The 20,891-nt window shown below is 45.6% G+C and overlaps 1 protein-coding gene across 1 annotated transcript in view; it reads right to left on the bottom strand.

Annotated features, from left to right (window-relative positions):
* Window positions 1-20,891, bottom strand: part of NCKAP5 (NCK associated protein 5) — a 474,734-nt gene that overhangs the window by 62,266 nt on the left and 391,577 nt on the right. Inside the window, exons 13-14 of the mRNA XM_054043941.1 lie at window positions 20,273-20,450; window positions 14,491-14,569 (exon numbers count right to left, since the gene is read on the bottom strand). Of these exons, the coding sequence (XP_053899916.1) occupies window positions 14,491-14,569; window positions 20,273-20,450 (257 nt within the window). The remainder of the gene's footprint in view (window positions 1-14,490; window positions 14,570-20,272; window positions 20,451-20,891) is intronic.

Genomic DNA, 20,891 nt, shown 5'->3' with positions numbered 1-20,891 from the left:
GAGCGGATCAAGAGTGACTACAGGGCTCTGGGAGTACGGGTGAAGGAGTTTGGAGCGCAGGTGGTATTCTCTTCAATTCTTCCTGTCAAAGGTAGGGGCCTGGGCAGAGACAGATGCATCATGGAGGTGAATGCCTGGCTGCGTAGATGGTGTCGCCAGGAGGGCTTTGGCTTCCTAGACCACGGGATGCTATTCGAGGAAGGACTGCTAGGCAGAGATGGCGTTCACCTTTCGAGGAGGGGAAAGACCCTATTTGGACACAGACTGGCTAACCTAGTGAGGAGGGCTTTAAACTAGGTTCGACGGGGACAGGTGAGCAAAGCCCACAGGTAAGTGGGGAACATGGAGACCGGGGAGATGGGTCGGAAACGAGAGGGAGTGTGGGCTATATTGTCAGAGAGAAAGGCGGGTCAGGACAAAACTGGGAGGAAAGATCAAACCAGTATCTTAGATGCCTATATACAAATGCGAGAAGTATGGGCAATAAGCAGGAAGAACTGGAAGTGCTAATAAATAAATACAACTATGACATTGTTGGCATCACTGAAACTTGGTGGGATAATACACATGATTGGAATGTTGGTGTGGATGGGTACAGCTTGCTCAGGAAGGACAGACAGGGGAAAAAGGGAGGAGGTGTTGCCTTATATATTAAAAATGTACACACTTGGACTGAGGTAGAGATGGACATAGGAGACGGAAGTGTTGAGAGTCTCTGGGTTAGGCTAAAAGGGGTAAAAAACAAGGGAGATGTCATGCTAGGAGTCTACTACAGGCCACCTAACCAGGTGGAAGAGGTGGATGAGGCTTTTTTTAAGCAACTAACAAAATCATCCAAAGCCCAAGATTTGGTGGTGATGGGGGACTTCAACTATCCGGATATATGTTGGGAAAATAACACGGCGGGGCACAGACTATCCAACAAATTCCTGGACTGCATTGGAGACAATTTTTTATTTCAGAAGGTTGAAAAAGCTACTAGGGGGTAAGCTGTTCTAGACTTGATTTTAACAAATAGGGAGGAACTCGTTGAGAATTTGAAAGTAGAAGGCAGCCTGGGTGAAAGTGATCATGAAATCATAGAGTTTGCAATTCTAAGGAAGGGTAGAAGGGAGAACAGCAAAATAGAGACAATGGATTTCAGGAAGGCAGATTTTGGTAAGCTCAGAGAGCTGATAGGTAAGGTCCCATGGGAATCAAGACTGAGGGGAAAAACAACTGAGGAGAGTTGGCAGTTTTTCAAAGGGACACTATTAAGAGCCCAAAAGCAAGCTATTCCGCTGGTTAGGAAAGATAGAAAATGTGGCAAAAGACCACCTTGGCTTAACCATGAGATCTTGCATGATCTAAAAAATAAAAAGGAGTCATATAAAAAATGGAAACTGGGACAGATTACAAAGGATGAATATAGGCAAACAACACAGGAATGCAGGGGCAAGATTAGAAAGGCAAAGGCACAAAATGAGCTCAAACTAGCTACGGGAATAAAGGGAAACAAGAAGACTTTTTATCAATACATTAGAAGCAAGAGGCAGACCAAAGACAGGGTAGGCCCACTGCTTAGTGAAGAGGGAGAAACAGTAACAGGAAACTTGGAAATGGCCGAGATGCTTAATGACTTCTTTGTTTCGGTCTTCACCGAGAAGTTTGAAGGAATGCCTAACATAGTGAATGCTAATGGGAAGGGGGTAGGTTTAGCAGATAAAATAAAAAAAGAACAAGTTAAAAATCACTTAGAAAAGTTAGATGCCTGCAAGTCACCAGGGCCTGATGAAATGCATCCTAGAATACTCAAGGAGCTAATAGAGGAGGTATCTGAGCCTCTAGCTATTATCTTTGGAAAATCATGGGAGACGGGAGAGATTCCAGAAGACTGGAAAAGGGCAAATATAGGGCCCATCTACAAAAAGGGAAATAAAAACAACCCAGGAAACTACAGACCAGTTAGTTTAACTTCTGTGCCTGGGAAGATAATGGAGCAAGTAATTAAGGAAATCATCTGCAAACACTTGGAAGGTGGTAAGGTGATAGGGAACAGCCAGCATGGATTTGTGAAGAACAAATCATGTCAAACCAATCTGATAGCTTTCTTTGATAGGATAATGAGCCTTGTGGATAAGGGTGAGGCTGTGGATGTGGTATACCTAGACTTTAGTAAGGCATTTGATACGGTCTCGCATGATATTCTTATCGATAAACTAGGCAAATACAATTTAGATGGGGCTACTATAAGGTGGGTGCATAACTGGCTGGATAACCGTACTCAGAGAGTTGTTATTAATGGTTCCCAATCCTGCTGGAAAGGCATAACGAGTGGGGTACCGCAGGGGTCTGTTTTGGGACCGGCGCTGTTCAATATCTTCATCAACGACTTAGATATTGGCATAGAAAGTACGCTTATTAAGTTTGCGGATGATACCAAACTGGGAGGGATTGCAACTGCTTTGGAGGACAGGGTCATAATTCAAAATGATCTGGACAAATTGGAGAAATGGGCTGAGGTAAACAGGATGAAGTTTAACAAAGACAAATGCAAAGTGCTCCACTTAGGAAGGAAAAATCAGTTTCACACATACAGAATGGGAAGAGACTGTCTAGGAAGGAGTACGGCAGAAAGGGATCTAGGGGTTATAGTGGACCACAAGCTAAATATGAGTCAACAGTGTGATGCTGTTGCAAAAAAAGCAAACATGATTCTGGGATGTATTAACAGGTGTGTTGTGAGCAAGACACGAGAAGTCATTCTTCCGCTCTACTCTGCTCTGGTTAGGCCTCAGTTGGAGTACTGTGTCCAGTTCTGGGCACCGCATTTTAAAAAAGATGTGGAGAAATTGAAAAGGGTCCAGAGAAGAGCAACAAGAATGATTAAAGGTCTTGAGAACATGACCTATGAAGGAAGGCTGAAAGAATTGGGTTTGTTTAGTTTGGAAAAGAGAAGACTGAGAGGGGACATGATAGCCGTTTTCAGGTATTTAAAAGGGTGTCATAAGGAGGAGGGAGAAAACTTGTTCACCTTAGCCTCTAAGGATAGAACCAGAAGCAATGGGTTTAAACTGCAGCAAGGGAGGTCTAGGTTGGACATTAGGAAAAAGTTCCTAACTGTCAGGGTGGTTAAACACTGGAATAAATTGCGTAGGGAGGTTGTGAAATCTCCGTCTCTGGAGATATTTAAGAGTAGGTTAGATAAATGTCTATCAGAGATGGTCTAGATGGTATTTGGTCCTGCCATGCGGGCAGGGGACTGGACTCGATGACCTCTCAAGGTCCCTTCCAGTCCTAGAATCTATGAATCTATGAATCTATAAGCTCGCTTGTTAAAAATAGCCGTGGAGCCGTAGTGGCACAGTGGCAGCCTCTACAATACAGACTTGGGTGGTTAGCCTGAGCTGCTGCAGCCGCACTGCTAGTTTTAGCTCACTTGCTCAAATAGAGCTAGTGTGTATCTGTCTCTCCGCACTGGAAATAGCACTTCCCAGTTGCAGTGCAAACATAACCTTTAGTTTATATGGAAAAAAATAAAACAAATTCTCAGACTCACAGAAATGTAGGGCCAGAAGGGAGCTCAAGAGGTCATCAAGTGTAGCCCTCTGTGCCAAGTAAACATAGGGCATCCCTGGCAGGTGTTTGTTCAATCTGTTCTTATAAACCTCCAATGACAGGAATTCCACAAACTCCCTGGAAAGCCTCGTCCAGAACTTAACTACCCTTGTCAGGAAAAACTTTCTACCTATATTACACCTAAATCTCTCCCGCTGCAGATTAAGCCCATTACTTCTTGTTCTTACCTTCTATGGGCACAGTGAACAATTGATCACCATCCTTTTTATAACGTCCATTAGCATATTGGAAGACTTAATAGGTCTCCCTTGTCATTGCCCTCTCGTGAGCAGCCAACCTTGTTCTTCCTGCTGGCTTAAGTAGGGCCAGCGGGCCAATCTGCTGCTCTGGGACTCTGCCAGTTGGACCTCCTGGGTGAAGCCTCACACTGGGTCTGGGTGTCATTGGACCCAGGTAAGCAATTGTCAACAGTCTGCCTAGTGGAGGGTTGGAGCATGACTGCTCCCATAAACCTTATTGGCCCAAGTTTGAGACCTATGGGTTATGACATACCCCACTTCCCTTGAGGTTTGGGCCAGGTTTCTCAGCGTATCTCCTATGGCAGGGGTGGGCAAACTACGGCCCGCGGGCCACATCCAGCCCACCAGCCAATTTAATCTGGCCCTCAAGCTCCTGCTGGGGAGCGAGATCTGGGGCTTGCACCGCTCTTGCGTTCCAGGTCGGGGGCCACTTCCCATGCACGTGCTGCGGCACTGCACAGCTCCCGAAAGCAGCGGCATATTACCCCTCTGGTTCCTATGTTTAGGGGCAGTCAGGGGGCTCCGTGCACTGCCCCTGCCTAAGCACCGCCCCCGCTGCTCCCATTGGCTGGGAACTGCGGCAAATGGGAGCTGCACGGGTGGTGCCTGTGGACAGCGCAGCACGCAGAGCCACCTGGCCGTGCCACTGTGTATGAGCCATGGGGGACATGCCATTGCTTCTGGGAGCTGCTTGAGGTAAGCGCTGCCTAGAGCCTGCACCCCTAATCCCCGCTCACGCTCCCACCCCCTGCCCCAGCCCTGATCCCCCTCCCACCCTCAGAATCCCTTGATCCCAGCCCGGAGCACCCTCCTTCACCCCAAACCCCCCCAGCTCCAGCCCCACACCAGAGCCTGTGCCTCCAGCCAGAGCCTTCAGCCCCTCACACACCCCAACCCCCTACCCCAGCCCGGAGCCCCCTCCCACACCCTGAACTCCTCATTTCTGGTCCCACCCCAGAGTCCACACCCCCAGCCAGATCCCTCACCCCCCATGCTCCAAGCCCCTGCCCCAGCCCTGATCCCCCTCCTGCCTTCTGAAACCTCTCGGTCCCAGCCTAGAGCAGCCTCCTACACCCCAAATTCCTCATTCCCAGCTCCACCCCAGAGCCCGCACCTCCAGCCGGAGCTCTCACCCCCTCCTACACTCCAACCCCAATTTCATAAGCATTCATGGCCTGCAGTTTCCATACCCAGATGTGGCCCTCGAGCCAAAAAGTTTGCCCACCCCATCCTATGGAAGGCCCGAAACAGGGCGGGAACATGAATGTTTTCAGCTGGCTCCCAAGTGTGTTCCTCTTGACTATAACCTTTCCTGTCAATCAGGTACCATAATTTTTCCCACTTGACTTCATGAACAATGGATTTCTCTTGTGACCCAGTGGGGGCATTGCATGGTCTGTATGGGGAAATGTGTTCTTGATGTATGGTTTTAGAAGTGAGACATGGAATACCGGGTGGACTCTAAGAGACTGAGGGAGCTGCAGCTCGAAAGTGATCAGGTTGATTAGTTGCCAAACCTAGTACTGGCCAAGGAGATGATAGTTTAGTTTCTGGCATGGTCTGTCTGTCTGTTGAAAGCAAAACCTTTTCATCTATGGAAGGACCCTGTTGTTGATGCTTCTCTGCATTTCTTTTGTAGTCCTCCTTTGTCTTCTCAAGGTGTCCCTTCATGTCCTCTTGGATGTGATGGATACATTGTATTAGGTCTGAGGCAGATGGGTTGGGTGAGGATGTGGGTAGTTGTGGGTGGTACCCATGGTTGATAAAGAAAGGGCTATGGCCTGTGGATGCATGGTCTTCACTATTGCATAAGAACTCTGCATAGGGTAGCAGTGGAGACCAGTGACCCTAGTGATGGCTGATGAAGCATCTTAAGTATTGTTTGACTGAGGATGGTAGGCAAAGGACAGCTGCACGTGGACTCCTAATAACACAGGGCCTCATGCCAGAAGCAGGCAGTAAACTGTGGCCCCCCAGCTGGAGATGACATGATCTGGGAGGCCATGAAGATGGACTATATTGTTTATCCAGAGGTGGGTGGTTTCCTCTGCTGAGGGTAAACCTGTGCAGGGAATGAAGTGAGCCATCTTAGAAATGTGATGTACCACTGTCAGGATGCTTGTGAAACCACTGGATTCTGGTAATCCAAAGAAATGGCCTCCCAGGGCTGAGATGGGGTGTCCAGACGTTGGAGGAGACTGTAGGGTTTCTGGTGAGGGATGCTGGTGTGGGCAAACACCTACAAAGGTCTTTATTGTGGGGTGTATTTGGAGCCAACAGAAGAAATGGGACATTAATCATTGGATTTTGTATTGCCCTAAGTGTCCTGCGAAGGTGGAATTATGGCACAGTTGAAGAACTGCCACTCTTGCTGATCCTTGAGGAAACATAGATGGGGTCCCTCATAAACACAATTCCCTCCCGGGTGTCATGTGGTTCTCAGTTGATAATGGCCAGCTTGTTGGGTGGAATTCCATAGACAGAGGCAGAGTGGATGACCTCAAGCAGGTCCTGGTGGCTAACTGCATTAAGGAAATCATGGGTCTTGAGAATATGTAGGTCAAGGGTCCAGTCACTCGCCTCAGTGGCCTACTGCAGTCACCAGTCTAGTCTGCCCTTCCTCCAGGGCCTCAGTCTGGCAGCAGTCAGCCAGAAGCTCCTTCTGCTCTGCTACCCGGTCCAGCACTTCTCTAGCCCTGGTGCTCCTAAGCAGCCAGTCCTTCTCCCTAGCAGGCCAGGGAGAGACTGCCCTCTGCTCTGCTGAGCAGTCCTTTATATATGGCCCCTGCTGGCCCTGATTGGCCACTGCAACAAGCCACCTCCCAATTGGCTCGCTTAGTGAGCCCTCCTCTAATTAGAGGGTTCTGCTCAGGCTCCCTCTGGCCTGCTTTAACCCGTCCTCTTCCTGGTGTGGGGCAACCACACCAGAACACATAGGTTTGGGGACACATCAGAAACAGAAGGCAGCTTTGGCTCATGAAACCCCAGAACCACTGGTGATTCCCGTTGAACCATTCAGGCAAGGGTATTCCAGGTCCATGTTCAGGGCAAGACACTGCAGGCGATCTTCACAGCACGGTGTTCTCAGCTATGATTTGCCTTACTTGCTCCTACAGCCATTGATTGTCCAAGGTCAGCTGCACAACTTGGGCCTGCAGGACTTGACTATCCACCTGGAGGCAGAGGGCTCATTTGTGTGAGTTCGATGTTTCTGGTGGCCACAGTAGTGTTGCTGGGTCCATCCTTCTCACATCAGGCTCAGTCCTGCAGGATTACTATGGTCCAAACAAGCGGTCACAGCCAGGTTGTGGGCAGCCAGACTTAGCAGTCAGAGCCAGGGTCTGCAGTCGTTAGACAGGAGTCAAGAGTTGGCTGGGTTGGGATACTGAGAGGTCAGAAGCAGGAGACAAACGAGATCAACACTCTGAGTCAGGTGCTTGGAGTCTTGCCAGGTTGGGATGCCAGGAAATCTAGCTGGGGTAGGGGAGGACAGGCACAGGAAGTACAAGGCACACAGTCCAGAGCAGGGTGCATCCCCGTTGTTTGGACAGTTTCCTGTTCCTGCTGGTGGCTTATGTATAGCCAGCAGGCTCTGGTACTCTGCCAATTTGATCTTAGGGGGCAAAGCCTCACACTGGAGGCTCCATGGGTCACAGGTAAGCAGTTGTCAGCAGACTTACAGGTGGAGGGTTGGAGCGTGGGCACTCCCATGAACCATTTGAGAACTGTAGGTCAGTCTTTTCTTAAGACTAAACATGACTAGTTTTTTTAACCTTTCCTCAGAAGCAAGGCTTTTAAAACCCTTTATCATGTTTGTTGCTTCCCTCTGAGATTCTCAATTTGTCCATATGCTTTCTAAAGTTTGGCACCTAGAACTGGACACAGTACTCCAGCTAAAGCCTCACCAGTGCCAAGTAGAGCAGGACAATTACCTCCAGGTCTTAGAATAATAGAAGATTAGGTTTGGAAGAGACCTCAGGAAGTCATCTAGTCCAACCCCCTGCTCAAAGCAGGACCAACACCCACTAACTCATCCCAGCCAGGGGTTTGTCAAGCTGGGCCTTAAAAACCTTTAAGGATGGAGATTCCACCACCTCCCTAGGTAACCCATGCCAGTGCTTCAACACCCTCCTAGTGAAATAGTTTTTCCTAATATTGAACCTCCTCCACTGCAACTTGAGACCATTGCTTCTTGTTCTGTCATCTGCCACCACTGAGAAGAGCCGAGCTCTGTTCTCTTTGGAAACCCCCTTCAAGTAGTTGAAGGCTTCTATCAAATCCCCCCTCACTCTTCTCTTCTGCAGACTAAATAACCCCAGTTCCCTCAGCCTCTCCTCATAAGTCATGTACCCCAACCCCCTAATCATTTTCGTTGCTCTCCGCTGGACTCCCTCCAATTTGTTCACATCCCTTCTGTAGTGGGGGGACCAAAACTGGATGCAATACTCCAGGTGGGGCCTCACCAGTGCTGAATAGAGGGGAATAATCACTTCCCTCGATCTGCTGGCAATGCTACTACTAATACAGCCCAATATGCCATTGGCCTTCTTGGCAATGAGGGCACACTGTTGACTCATAACCAGCATCTCGTCCACTGTAATCCCCAGGTCCTTTTCTGCAGAACTGCTGTATAGCCAGTCAGTCTCCAGCCTGTAGTGGTGCATGGGATCCTTCCTTCCTAAGTGCAGGACTCATTAGATTTTTTTTTGGACCAATCCTCCAATTTGTCTAGGTCACTCTGGACCCTATCCCTACCTTCCAGCGTATCTACCGCTCCCCACAGCTTAGTGTCATCTGCGAACTTGCTGAGGGTGCAATTAATCCCATCATCCAGATCATTAATAAAAATGTTGACAAAACTGGCCCCAAGACCGACCTCTGGGGCACTCCATTTGATACTGGCTGCCAACTACACATAGAGCTGTTGATCACTACCCATTGAGCCCGACTATCTAGCCAGCTTTCTATCCACCTTATAGTCCATTCATCCAATCCATACTTTTGTAACTTGCTGGCAAGAATACTGTGGGAGACCATATCAAAAGCTTTGCTAAAGTCAAGATAGATCACATCCACCACTTTCCCCATATCCACAGTGCCAGTTATCACATCATAGAAGGCAATCAGGTTGGTCAGGAATGACTTGCCCTTGGTGAATCCATGCTGACTGTTCCTGATGACCTTCCTCTCCTCCAAGTGCTTCAAAATGGATTCCTTGAGGACCTTCTCCATGATTTTGCCAGGGACTGAAGTGAGGCTCACCAGTCTGTAGTTCCCTGGCTTCTCTTTCTTCCCTTTTTAAAATATGGGCACTATATTTGCCTTTTTCCAATCGTCTGGGACCTCCCCTGATCGCCACAAATTTTCAAAGATAGTGCCCAATGGCTCTGCAATCACATCAGCCAACTCCCTCAGCACCCTTGGATGCATTAGATCTGGACCCATGGACTTGTGCATGTCCAGCTTTTCTAAATAGTCCTTAACCTGTTCTTTCACCATTGAGGGCTGCTCACCTCCTCCCCAAACTGGGTTTCCCAGTGCAGCAGTCTGGAAGCTGACCTTGTCTGTGAAGACCGAGGCAAAAAAAAGCATTCAGTACTTCAGCTTTTTCCACATCATCTGTCGCTAGATTGCCTCCCCCATTCAGTAAGGGTCCTACACTTTCCCTTCGTCTTACATATGATGCTCCTGTTAATACAACCAAGAATGACAACAGCCTTTTTTCACAACTGCATCACACTGTTGACGCATAATCAATTTGTGATTCACTATAACCTCCCAGAGCCTTTTCAGCAGTCCTACTGTCTAGCCAATTATTCCCCATTTTGTAGTTGTGCATTTGATTTTTCCTTCCCAGAGTGTAGTAGTTTACACTTGTCTTTATTGAATTTTATTGTATTGATTTCAGACCAAATCTGTAATTTTTCAAGCTCATTTTGAATTCTAATTTTGTTCTCCACAGTGCATGGAACCCCACCCAGCTTGGAGTCATCTGGAAATTTCAACCCTCTACTTGATTATGCAAGTCACTGAATAATACTGGACCCAAGACAGACCCCCTGCACACCCCAGTAGATATGCCCTCCCAGTTTGACAGTGAACCATTCATAACTATACTTTGAATACAATCGTTCAACCTGTAGTGCACCCACCTTATAGTAATATAATAAAACACGCAGAAAGAGATAAAGCCTACTTTATAGGATTCCCACAGATGAATGTCCAAGACTGGGGACTAGCCAAGGCAGAGGCACTATAGGCCCACACCTAGGCCCTGGAGTCACCTGATGAATGCATGATCACCTTTCATTAACAAATAGAAACAGATTTCTAGCTCACATAGTTGTGAGAAAAAGCTTGAAAATGTGACCCTAATGTAACTGATGCAAGGACATCTGCTGAAGTCTGCAGGTAGGCTGAAAAAATAGCATACAGGTGTGAACATCCCCTTGCATCTCAATAAGGTGTTAACTCACTTCTCTGGGAGCTCCACCAACACCACCTTAGCAGAGAGTTGTGCATATGGCAGGAGGTTGAGCAGCAGGCCCAGCCAATACATATAAGAGATAAAAGGGAATATAACTAGGGCAACCTGTGGCTGAGGTAAACATAGGGGTGCCCCCTGCTGCCACACCTGCCTCTTCTAGGATGCTGAGGGACCACTGCTGCCAGCCTTTTGTGGAAAGGAGCTTCCCCCTCCCTCCCCGACGCTATCACTCCATGGAGGAGTGGGAGATGAGAACCACCGAGCAGAGGGAGCTGGGGCCTGATGGGTGAAGTCATAGGGGACAGGTTGTGGTGTGCTTAAGACCCCAGGTTGTCTTCATCTGTTCCTGCCAATGGGCAAAATATAGTTGATTAAAGTTTGATCTCAAGAGTTATTAGAATTTTGTTTAGTAACCACCAAGCTCATAGCCTTGCAAACAAGTCGAGAGTCACAATATTTAATCTCCAAAACCTAGCAGCATGAATTATCATTAGAATCCACTTACCATAGTGATGATAAAACAAAACATTTTAAAAGAAACCACAACCAATGGGTCCTCAGCCATTAATGGTTGTAATCTACACCTGCACCAGGGAGCCTGGGCGTCTCTTAAGTATTAGTCACAGGGTCAAACTGTGACTGTTACAATCAGGGCCAAGTTATGGCTGGCCCTGCAGGCATGAATTACAGAGGTGAAAGTTTAAAGAGCCCCTTCTGCCCACCCCAGCACAACTGTAGAGAAGACAGACATAATTTAGAATTAGTGTTACAGCATGGCATGATCTGATGACTTTGTCTCCCCTCAGGCTATAAACCTTGTGGGGAATGGGAGTTGTAACACTGGCGGACCAGGTGCCAGCTCATGCCAAGGCCCCTAGGTGTCAGCTGAATACTGACTAATACATAACTGGAACCAATCTGGCTCACCTGTGTGTTAGTGTTGTGACAACAAGTATTAGAGTTATATAGGGTTACCATATTTTGTGCCTCCAAATGGAGGACACTCCACGGGGCCCCGGCCCCGCCCCCCGTCCCGCCCATGCCCCCGCCCCAACTCCGCCCCCTCCCCAAAGTCTCCGCCCCCTCCCCTGCTTCCCGCGAACATTTGATTCGCGGGAAGCCTGAAGCAGGTAACGGGGATGTGGGGGGGAGGAGGCGCGGCCCAGGCTGGCCCCCGGCGGCGCCAGCCTGGGTCGGCTCGGGCCCTGGGGTGCCGGCCCCGGCCCGCCCAGCACTGCCGGCCCCCGGCGGCCCAGAGCAGCCCCCAGCTATCCCGGACTGGCTCCCGGCCCCGCGGCCCGGCGCACCCCCGCTACCCCGGCCCGGCGCACCCCCCCCGCTACCCCGGACCGGCTCCGCGGCCCGGCGCACCTCCCCCCCGCTACCCCGGACCGGCTCCGCGGCCCGGCGCACCTCCCCCCCGCTACCCCGGGCCGGCTCCATGGCCCGGCGCACCTCCCCCCCCGCTACCCCGGACCGGCTCCATGGCCCGGCGCACCTCCCCCCCCGCTACCCCGGCCCGGCCCGCGGCCCCGCGGCCCGGCGCACCTCCCCCCCGCTACCCCGGCCCGGCCTGCGGCCCCGCGGCCCGGCGCACCCCCCCCCCCGCTACCCCGGATTGGCCCGCGGCCCGGCGCACCCCCCCGCTACCCCGGACCGGCCCGCGGCCCGGCGCACCCCCCCGCTACCCCGGACCGGCCCGCGGCCCCGGCCCCGCGACCCCGGACCGGCCCGGCACCGGCCCCGGCCAAAGAGGCCCCGCCGAGCCCTCCCTCCCTCCTGATTTTCCCGGACATGCCCGGCTTTTGGGGATTTCCCCCCGGACGGGGATTTGAACCCCCAAAAGCCGGACATGTCCGGGAAAATCCGGACATATGGTAACCCTAAGTTATACAAATGTGTTTAGTGTTCAGAGTTCATGAAATGCTTGTCAATTGCTGCATGAATTAATCTCACTTACAGTGTCTCATGTTATAAAGTAATATTTAAGTGTTTGGTCTGTAACTGTAAATCACCCCACAGGAAAGAAGTATTAGGCAAGTGTGAAATATGAGTTTGCCACAGGAGGTGTTATCTCCTGCCCAACCAAAGAAGGTCCACCAACACCAGACAAATCATTGTAGAACATCAGAGGACAAAAGACTTTATTGATTGCTTCCCCCTCCGCCCCCACGAAGAGGAGATGTGCAACTGAATTCCTTCCAGCAGCTGAACTTGCAACTTGAAGCAGAACAGGGGAAGGAATAAAAAGCCCTAAGAAGGAGAAACTGTATCTTTTATGCTGCTTGGATTCTAAATTTATATTAATGGAGATATCCCATCTCCTAGAACTGGAAGGGACCTTGAAAGGTCATTGAGTCCAGCCTCCTGCCTTCACTAGCAGGACCAAGTACTGATTTTGCCCCAGATCCCTAAGTGGCCCCCTCAAGGATTGAACTCACAACCCTGGGTTTAGCAGGCCAATGCTCAAACCACTGAGCTATCTCCCCCACTCCCCCTCTGAGAGGCAAGGATTACTAAGCATAAGCAAAAGCTCCCCAGTGGTTGGCCTGGGTTAGCCCTAAAGGACATATAGCGCCTGCTTATTATAGAAGCTTCTATTACGTTTTGAAAGTTAAGACTGGAACTCATTTTTGTGTCTATATGTTTACCTGCTTTAACCTTGTAAATAATGTTCTTATTTCCTTTTCCTAGTTAATCAGTTTTTAGATAGTTTATTACAGGATTGGATACAAGCATTGTCTTTGGTGTGAGATCTCAAGTGCAATTAACCTGCAGTAAGTGATTAGTCCTTTGGGACTGGGATTAACTTGAATATTGTTGTGATTTTTGGTGTAAGGGGCCATCTATCACAAAGGCAGGCTTGCCTAGGTGACAAGATTGATTGGAGTGCCCCAGGGGACTGTCTGTGACTGCATGTTAAGGCTGTTGTAGTGCTTGGGGAGTCTGCACATGATCCTTGGTTGGTGAAATCTAACTATAGAACTCACAGACGAATTGGGGTTTGTGCCCTGCTTCTTCACAGTCTGCCTTGAGGCTGGTCCTCATGCTCTTGAGACACTGCAAGACAGCTTGACAGGCCAACTTGAAAAGTGCTTCTTCCTGGCATAATCCCTAACAGTACCCTGGAAAGACTAAGTCAGATTCTACCCTATGCTGTGGTCTCCGGCAGCACAGGGAGTTGAAATGGCCATTGCAGAATCCTCCTGTCCCACATAAAGCGGACATAATGGCTCTTGGACAAAATATGGCCTTGTGAAAGGGGATGTCACTTATTGCATCAGAGCTTATGGGAACAAATAGTTTAAGAAATGTTGACTGTGTATTTCTAATTAAAAAGTAGCACATGCTAATCAAATAGCAAGCAGGAGGAATTGTACTAGTCCACTGAAGAACACATAGTGGAGGTAATTCTTTTCTTATTTATTTAAACCTTTTAGTTACCCTTGCTTAAATAGGGGCTGTATCTGGCACTCAGTCTGTGCTAGATTGTCACAGCTCTTACTCCGCCGCACAGATTATGACTCTGCTACTCTGGCTGTGGTAAGAAGAGCAGGGTCTACTCATCTGATAATCCCTGCTGTGAGCAAATGGCTAGGGAGGAAGCAAAGAAGTGCAGAGTGGGGAGCCATGGATTTGCTACTTCTACCTACTGGAGATAGCTGGGTGCTGAGATGGGAGTGAGCTGCTCCACAGAAAGAGGTGAAGTAATTTTCTCTACCAGAGCAAGGGAGGAGTAAATGAGTAGAGGAGTAGATGTGACTGAGTCAGAACTGGATCCATGCTCTGCTCCTGAGGTGATACAGCCTTATTCAAGGCAGAGTATCTAGTTACAGATTATACATTGGTTGAACTCTTACAAAAAGCAATGGCAGTTTTGCATGAACAACTACTACAAGACCAGGCCATAGTACATGGAATACTCCAGTTGTAACCTCTGGGCCAGGTTGCAACACCCTTACTCATCGAATAGCACCTTGCTCCGCAATTGGTGTCAGTATCTGTACCGCTGGACTGGCAAACGAATGCAAAGAAAGTCCTTTTTTAAAAAGGACAATTTAGTTGCTAGGTTAGCTACTGCGATTAAACATTGTTTTACCAGGAAAAAAAGCATCATTAATACCTATATAAAATATAGTTTTGTACCTATTACGTGACTCTGACATGTAGTGCTTGTGATGGTGTCCTCTTCATCTTCCTGCTGGCTTTCTGTGACCAATTTAGTCTGCACATAATACAACAAAAATCAAAGTAAACAAAACATCCTTCACGTGTCTGCTTTTGGTTGCATAGACCAAAAATGGTGTGAAGCCATAGCACTTTTGTTTTATTGTTTTAGTTGATTATTTACCTTAATTATCCTAATATCCTTTCAGAAATGTTTAGCTGCTCAAGTATTAAAAGTAGGAATATATAGTATGTCTCATTCCATGAAAGAGGTCTAAAGATAACAGCTTTGATTCTAAATCCTCTAATAAAAGCCATGATATGCGGCTGTCAAGAAAAATTAAGACTTGGGGAGATGTAATTCCTCAAGAGGAAATTACTTCTGCTACAATCCCTTTTAATAAGAATACAGAAATACACTCAGGTTTCATGACCCCGTATTTGTTTCTCTCCAGGAATATCATGTGTCATTCTTTATGCTAAGGAAAATATGAGGTGAACTTAATGTGTGACATGGTATCTCCTCACTCGGTTTGCAATCATTTAACTCTGGTGTCTTCTTTTCCACCTGTTAAAAGGCTAGCTAGAAAGCCAATCATAATTTTAAAAAATGAATCATGCACCAAGATCCCTATACTGATCTTTTCTATTGCACTGTAGTTAAAATGTGTGATTCTAGCCTCATGGATTTTCTAGGTGATGCTTGAGAGGACTGCATAATTCACACTTTTTCTTCTCTCCTATTCCCAAAAACGGGTGCACAAATAGTTAAGCTTCTTCCTAGAATGCATTTTGTCAGCTTGCTTCTTACATGTACAGAGAAAAACCTCTTCAATGTGCACCACGTGTGGCTATAATTCAGATCCAAGGACGTATGTTTTTTCTTACAGCATGCCAATATGTATAAGTCAAACAGAAAGGAAAATACTTGCTAAGGCTGTCCTGAAAGAGAACAAGCCCTGAAGAAAAATTCACTCTTTCACTCCTTGGTGCTCTTATTAATACTTGTTAACTGCCCTCCATTGCCCTAAGCCACTTCCAAGATCTATTGTACTTTATATACATTCAAAGAAGTATTAAATATGCTTCCCAATCTAAAATCTTAGGATTTATTATTATTTGCAAACCAATTAATTTTTTTAAAAATGTATCATAGGCCAGATTCTGCTTGTCTTACTCACACAGGTTATTCCATTGACTTCTCATAACTAGCATTAGTAAGTCAAGGATTTGGCTCTATAAATTTGCAAAAGTCACATATTCTTTTAAGTGGAAAGATTTTATAAGAACTTTTTTCTTGGGGAACAGAACTCTTCAGGGCATGTGGAATAAGAGAAGAATATGTGCATGGTCACAGCCAGGACATGGGCAGAGTATGACTGTGGAATCTGGCTCAGGCTCAGAGCAAGGGAGGAGTAGATGAGGAACTGTGACTCTGGCTTGGTCTACACTAAACCCCCAAATCGAACTAAGGTACGCAACTTCAGCTACGTGAATAACGTAGCTGAAGTCGACATACCTTAGTTCGAACTTACCGCCGTCCAGACGCGGCAGGCAGGCTCCCCCGTCGACTCCGCGTACTCCTTGCGGCGAGCAGGATTACCGGAGTCGACGGGGAGCACTTCTGAGTTCGATTTATCGCGTCCAGACTAGACGCGATAAATCGAACCCAGAAGTTCGATTGCCTGCCGCCGAACCAGCGCGGTAAGTATAGACAAGCCCTCAGAGTCATAACTGGATCCATGCTCTGCTCCTGAGGTGATACAGCCTTATTCAAGGCAGAGTATCTAGTTACAGATTATACATTGGTTGAACTCTTACAAAAAGCAATGGCAGTTTTGCATGAACAACTACTACAAGACCAGGCCATAGTACATGGAATACTCCAGTTGTAACCTCTGGGCCATTTAGGGATTGTGTCACAGCCAGGACATAGGCAGCCTGACCCAGTAGTCTGAGCCAGATTCCACAGTCATGACACAGAAGTAAGCTAGGGCAGGATATTAGGAGATGAGAAGCAGAAGACAAACTGGAGATCAGTACCACAAATCAGGAACCAGGATCAGGCTGGGTCAGAATACCAGGAGGTCAGAGGCAGGAAACAAACTGGAGGTCTGGACCCACAACTTGGATGGCAGGAAATAAAGGAGCAGAGGAGCAGAGAGGGGACAGGAGTGGAGCACAGCTGTTTCAACAGCTTCCGGTTCCTGCTACTGGCTTAAGTGGGGCCAGTGGATCAATCAGCCACCCTGGGGCTCCAACAATTGGACCTCAGGGGCAGAGCCTGACACCGTGGCTGATTTTCATGGGTCCCAAGTAGGTCCTTGTCAACAAGCTGGGTTCAAGACCCATAGGTCATGACAGATTGTATGTGTCCTGCTAATTTTATTAAACTTCATGATAGAAGTCTATGTCCTTTGTTATTCCAAAATGCCCAGAGTGCAATTCAGGGAGCTGTATGCAAAGGTGGCTCAAATTTCTCACTTGAATGGCCCTGATTCTGGTGCTACTCTGTCTACTTCTCCCCCCACATTGTGTTACAGTAGTCTCATAGCTGATGAAAACTTAGCTCAGGACTAGCGTAGAATTATCCTGACCATGCCCCCATTTCCATACTATGCCAGCAGAAGGGAGGGTATGGTATTATTTACCCCTAGGCTGACTGTATGTCACTTCATGATCACTTTTCCTGTGGAATGAGCCACCATAGACCACTTACAGAGGTCTTGCAGCCAAAATATGCTGGCAGTGCCATTCAAAGCTGTTGCATCTCACCTGAAGTAATGGCCAATGGTCTGAACAAGTTGAGGCCTATGTCAGAAGAGAACATTTGGGGTGTTACTGTTTTGTGCCTATGGGACTACATGTGTGAGTGAGCAGCATTTGGTCCAAAAGGAACCTTTTTTGATTAACTTAATCATAACGCATTTGGTGGCTGTGTATCCCTCCCAAAGGTGTATACCCAAGCTTGCTGTTAATGAGAGCCAAGTAATGGTGCTCTCTAGTATAAGTTGCACAAAAATCAGGGATAAGTGCTGCATAAAGGATGGCATAATAGGCCCCCGTGCCTTTAATTAGCACTTGGAAAGAGAAAAGATTTAATTCTATGAAGTATAAGAAAAAACACTTGAAAAAATACTTTCTAGAATGTTAATGTTTAAAAGAGTCTCATGTTATTGTCAGGTTTTTAAAAAGCGGTACATATGATATGAGATTTGAAGTACAAGTGTCAGTTTCAGTGTTGACCCTCATTACTGAATGTACTTTACATTGTTAAGAGAAGAATAATCCTCTTAGTTTAAGGTTTTTTAAAAGATTTATGCTGTTTTCTCAAAAAGCATTTATTTTTCCTTTTTATAAAAAATACACAATGGTCTATGCTACCACATGCTAGTGTTTTCAATCATAGATATCTCTCTAAACAGAATCCTTTGCAATCTTCTTCAAAGAAAGCAGACACCAAAGAATAATGAAAAGAGCTAGAAATAAAATGCATGAACTCTGAATTTAAAGAGTTTCAGTTGTTTCTCTAATATGAGTTTGGAGGACAAGCTGAAATTCCTCTTAATTTATAAATCCTATTTAACAGCATATTTCTTTCAAAAATTAGATTTAAGAGCACAAAGTATGTCTTTTCATTCTCTTTATTCTAAATGTCCTCTCAACATGTTGGCACTAGTTATTTCATTTAGGAATTAAACTCAACAAAATTCATAATAAGGAATTCACAACTGAAGCAACTTGAATCTTCAAAAACGATATAGTTACAATACTTTGATTTCCAGCTTAACAAAGGGATGTATGGTATAAAATAGGTAATGCCTTTTCACCATGACTAATTTGTCCTTAGAAGCTAAATAGGATAATTAGCATTTCTCCATTATTTATGTATATTAAGGACAATCTTTGTACTTCACTGATAAAATGAAGTGTGTTTCTTGAAGATATATTTAAAGTCCTAAATGACTGTTATTGTTACATTTAGAAATACTTTACAAAATGAGAGACAAAAAGCATAGCAAATTATTGCAGCATTAGAAAATAATAAGAAAGCAAAAAAGAAATTGTAGAAGCAATGGTTCAGAGCTTTTTGTACTTCTGTACAGTGACGATATACCCTAAGCTGTCAGGACCATATTAAATGGGGCATAGTTAAATTGAGTGGCTCTGATAAGGGGCTCCGCTTTGCTATCAAAGTTCTAGATCAGTTGGATTGAATTTCCTGCATATTGCACATTTCCAGACTTTCATTCTCTCTCTTTCCTTTCAGTGACATTACAAGGGCAGCCTTAGATATGCTTATAATTTGTGGTTTTATAATGCAGGGGACATCTACATTTTCAAAGAAGAGATGATACCACAGAAGCCAGGAGCAAAAAGTTTTCCAAAGCATTCATTCTGCCAATGCTTTCTGAGAGAGTTTTTAAAAATGACCTTGTATATCCTTTTAGTACAGACATTATTTGCATGAAAATAAAAACACACATTTGCCTGGACTTGAAAGTGTGTCTGTGATACTATAACCTTAAGCCCTCTAACATCAATAGTAAACTAAGAGGTTTTCCAATTCCCCTTATGAAGCTTTTTGAAACTTGCTTTACCCTTCAAATATGACCCAGAGAAATATTTAATTACTTCATATTTCAAATGTTCTCATACGAAATGGTAGCATGTGCTGTATTTTAATAACCCATTTTGTCAGAACAAAAATGATATGCTTAAATTAATGCTGTACACTGAACACAGTTGGTACAAACATTCAAATTATTTTGCAAGAAGGGAAAATAATATGGTTATCACAACTATGAAGAGTGAAGAAAGTTTTTATGATACAAAATTAAATGCAGTTAGAGTTAAAATATCTGTATGCCACCGGTATTTGAAACTTTATAACATCACGGGAGAAGCCCACTTTAAAGGAGAAATCACTCTCAGCTAAATTCTAAGATTAATTATTAAAAACTTCACAATTAGGGGTATCTTTAGAGTAAGATCTTAGGTCACAATTCTGCAAAGATTTACACATTCTTAGCTTTATTCATTTGATGCACAGCAAGCACTACTCACAATGTGTAAAGCTAAGCAAATACATGCATAACCTTTGCACAATCAGGGCCCAAGAGCTGACAGTGCTTAAAACAATTTTCTTTAGGAATTGTAACGCTTCTGCTCTCTGGATAAATGAAAGTATCAGATCCAGTTAAAACTGTAGAGAAGCACAAAATTCATTTCAAGGGGGATATTTTCAAAGGTACAAAGGGTAGCTAAGGGGCTTAATTCCCATGGAAAGTCAAGTATCCAATTCTCACTTGTGTGTTTGATAGTGACAAACATCCCTAAATGTGATTCAGTACTTTGCCTTTTTCCCCTATTGTTTTACACTTTTTACTTTTTAATGGTTTCGATCATATCAGAAGAATGTTTGACGCAAGTGTGTAATTTTCAGGGGAAAGTAAAAAAGAAAAGAAAATGGTCCCCTTATTTCATTGTGCTGCACTGTGATTATGGCATCATTGTTGCAAATATATTTACAGAAATTGAGTTGCTGGTAAAAGCAGTATGATCTTCATGAAGAGTCGTACAATCTGGCCCATAATCAAACTGTCAGATTTGACATTAATTCATAGTTCTCTAGTTACAAAATTCTTTCTACTATATATAAACAATTATTGTATTTTTTGCCTGTACTGACAATAAGGAACAAAGCACATCCAGAAATTAATAAAAGGGAAATAATGTTTTTGTGCACTAAAGAACTTACCAGTGTCTCATGCTGCATTTCCATATCAGCTTTTGTTTTGCTGTTTTTCTTGTGGCTTCCTTGAGTGCTGATAGAGTTGCTGGGAAGAGAGGAGCCCTGGGAGCTGCCCTTTGACACACTCCTGTAGGAAACATTATTTGATCCACTTTCTGTCTGCTGAGCTGCTTTCTTATCAACTCTGCAGGTAGAAAGTGATTCCTCTGATAAATTACATTGCCCTTCTTCAAGCGCTCTACTTTTCCCATCCCTTTAATGTTTAAAGTAACCTCTCTGTATCTTTCTGTCTCTAGACCTTTGAGTGATAAATGTTTCTAACTAGTCTTGATCAAATCTGTCACTTGCAATTTCAGGTAGTGTATCAATTTAGTCTTTCACATACAATGATTTATTTTATATTTGGAATTGCTGTGGGGCAAACTGGGAATCACTGTACAAAGATTGTTGAGTGTCTTTGTGGCTTAAGGTTATGGTAGCTGTAAATGTAATTAATTCTGGCTAGTTACCAAATACACATTTGCTGGTTACAATCACTGAGAATGGGAGAAATAAAAAAACATGTACATAATTTTCCTCTGTTTCAAACTATATGCCTACATGCCTAGTTTCTGGTATAGTTTGA

Source organism: Malaclemys terrapin, chromosome 11, assembly GCF_027887155.1.
Source record: "Malaclemys terrapin pileata isolate rMalTer1 chromosome 11, rMalTer1.hap1, whole genome shotgun sequence".
Classification (NCBI taxonomy): Eukaryota; Metazoa; Chordata; order Testudines; family Emydidae; genus Malaclemys; species Malaclemys terrapin.
Note: the sequence above shows the minus strand (reverse complement) of the source record. Positions and strands in the feature narration are given on the sequence as shown.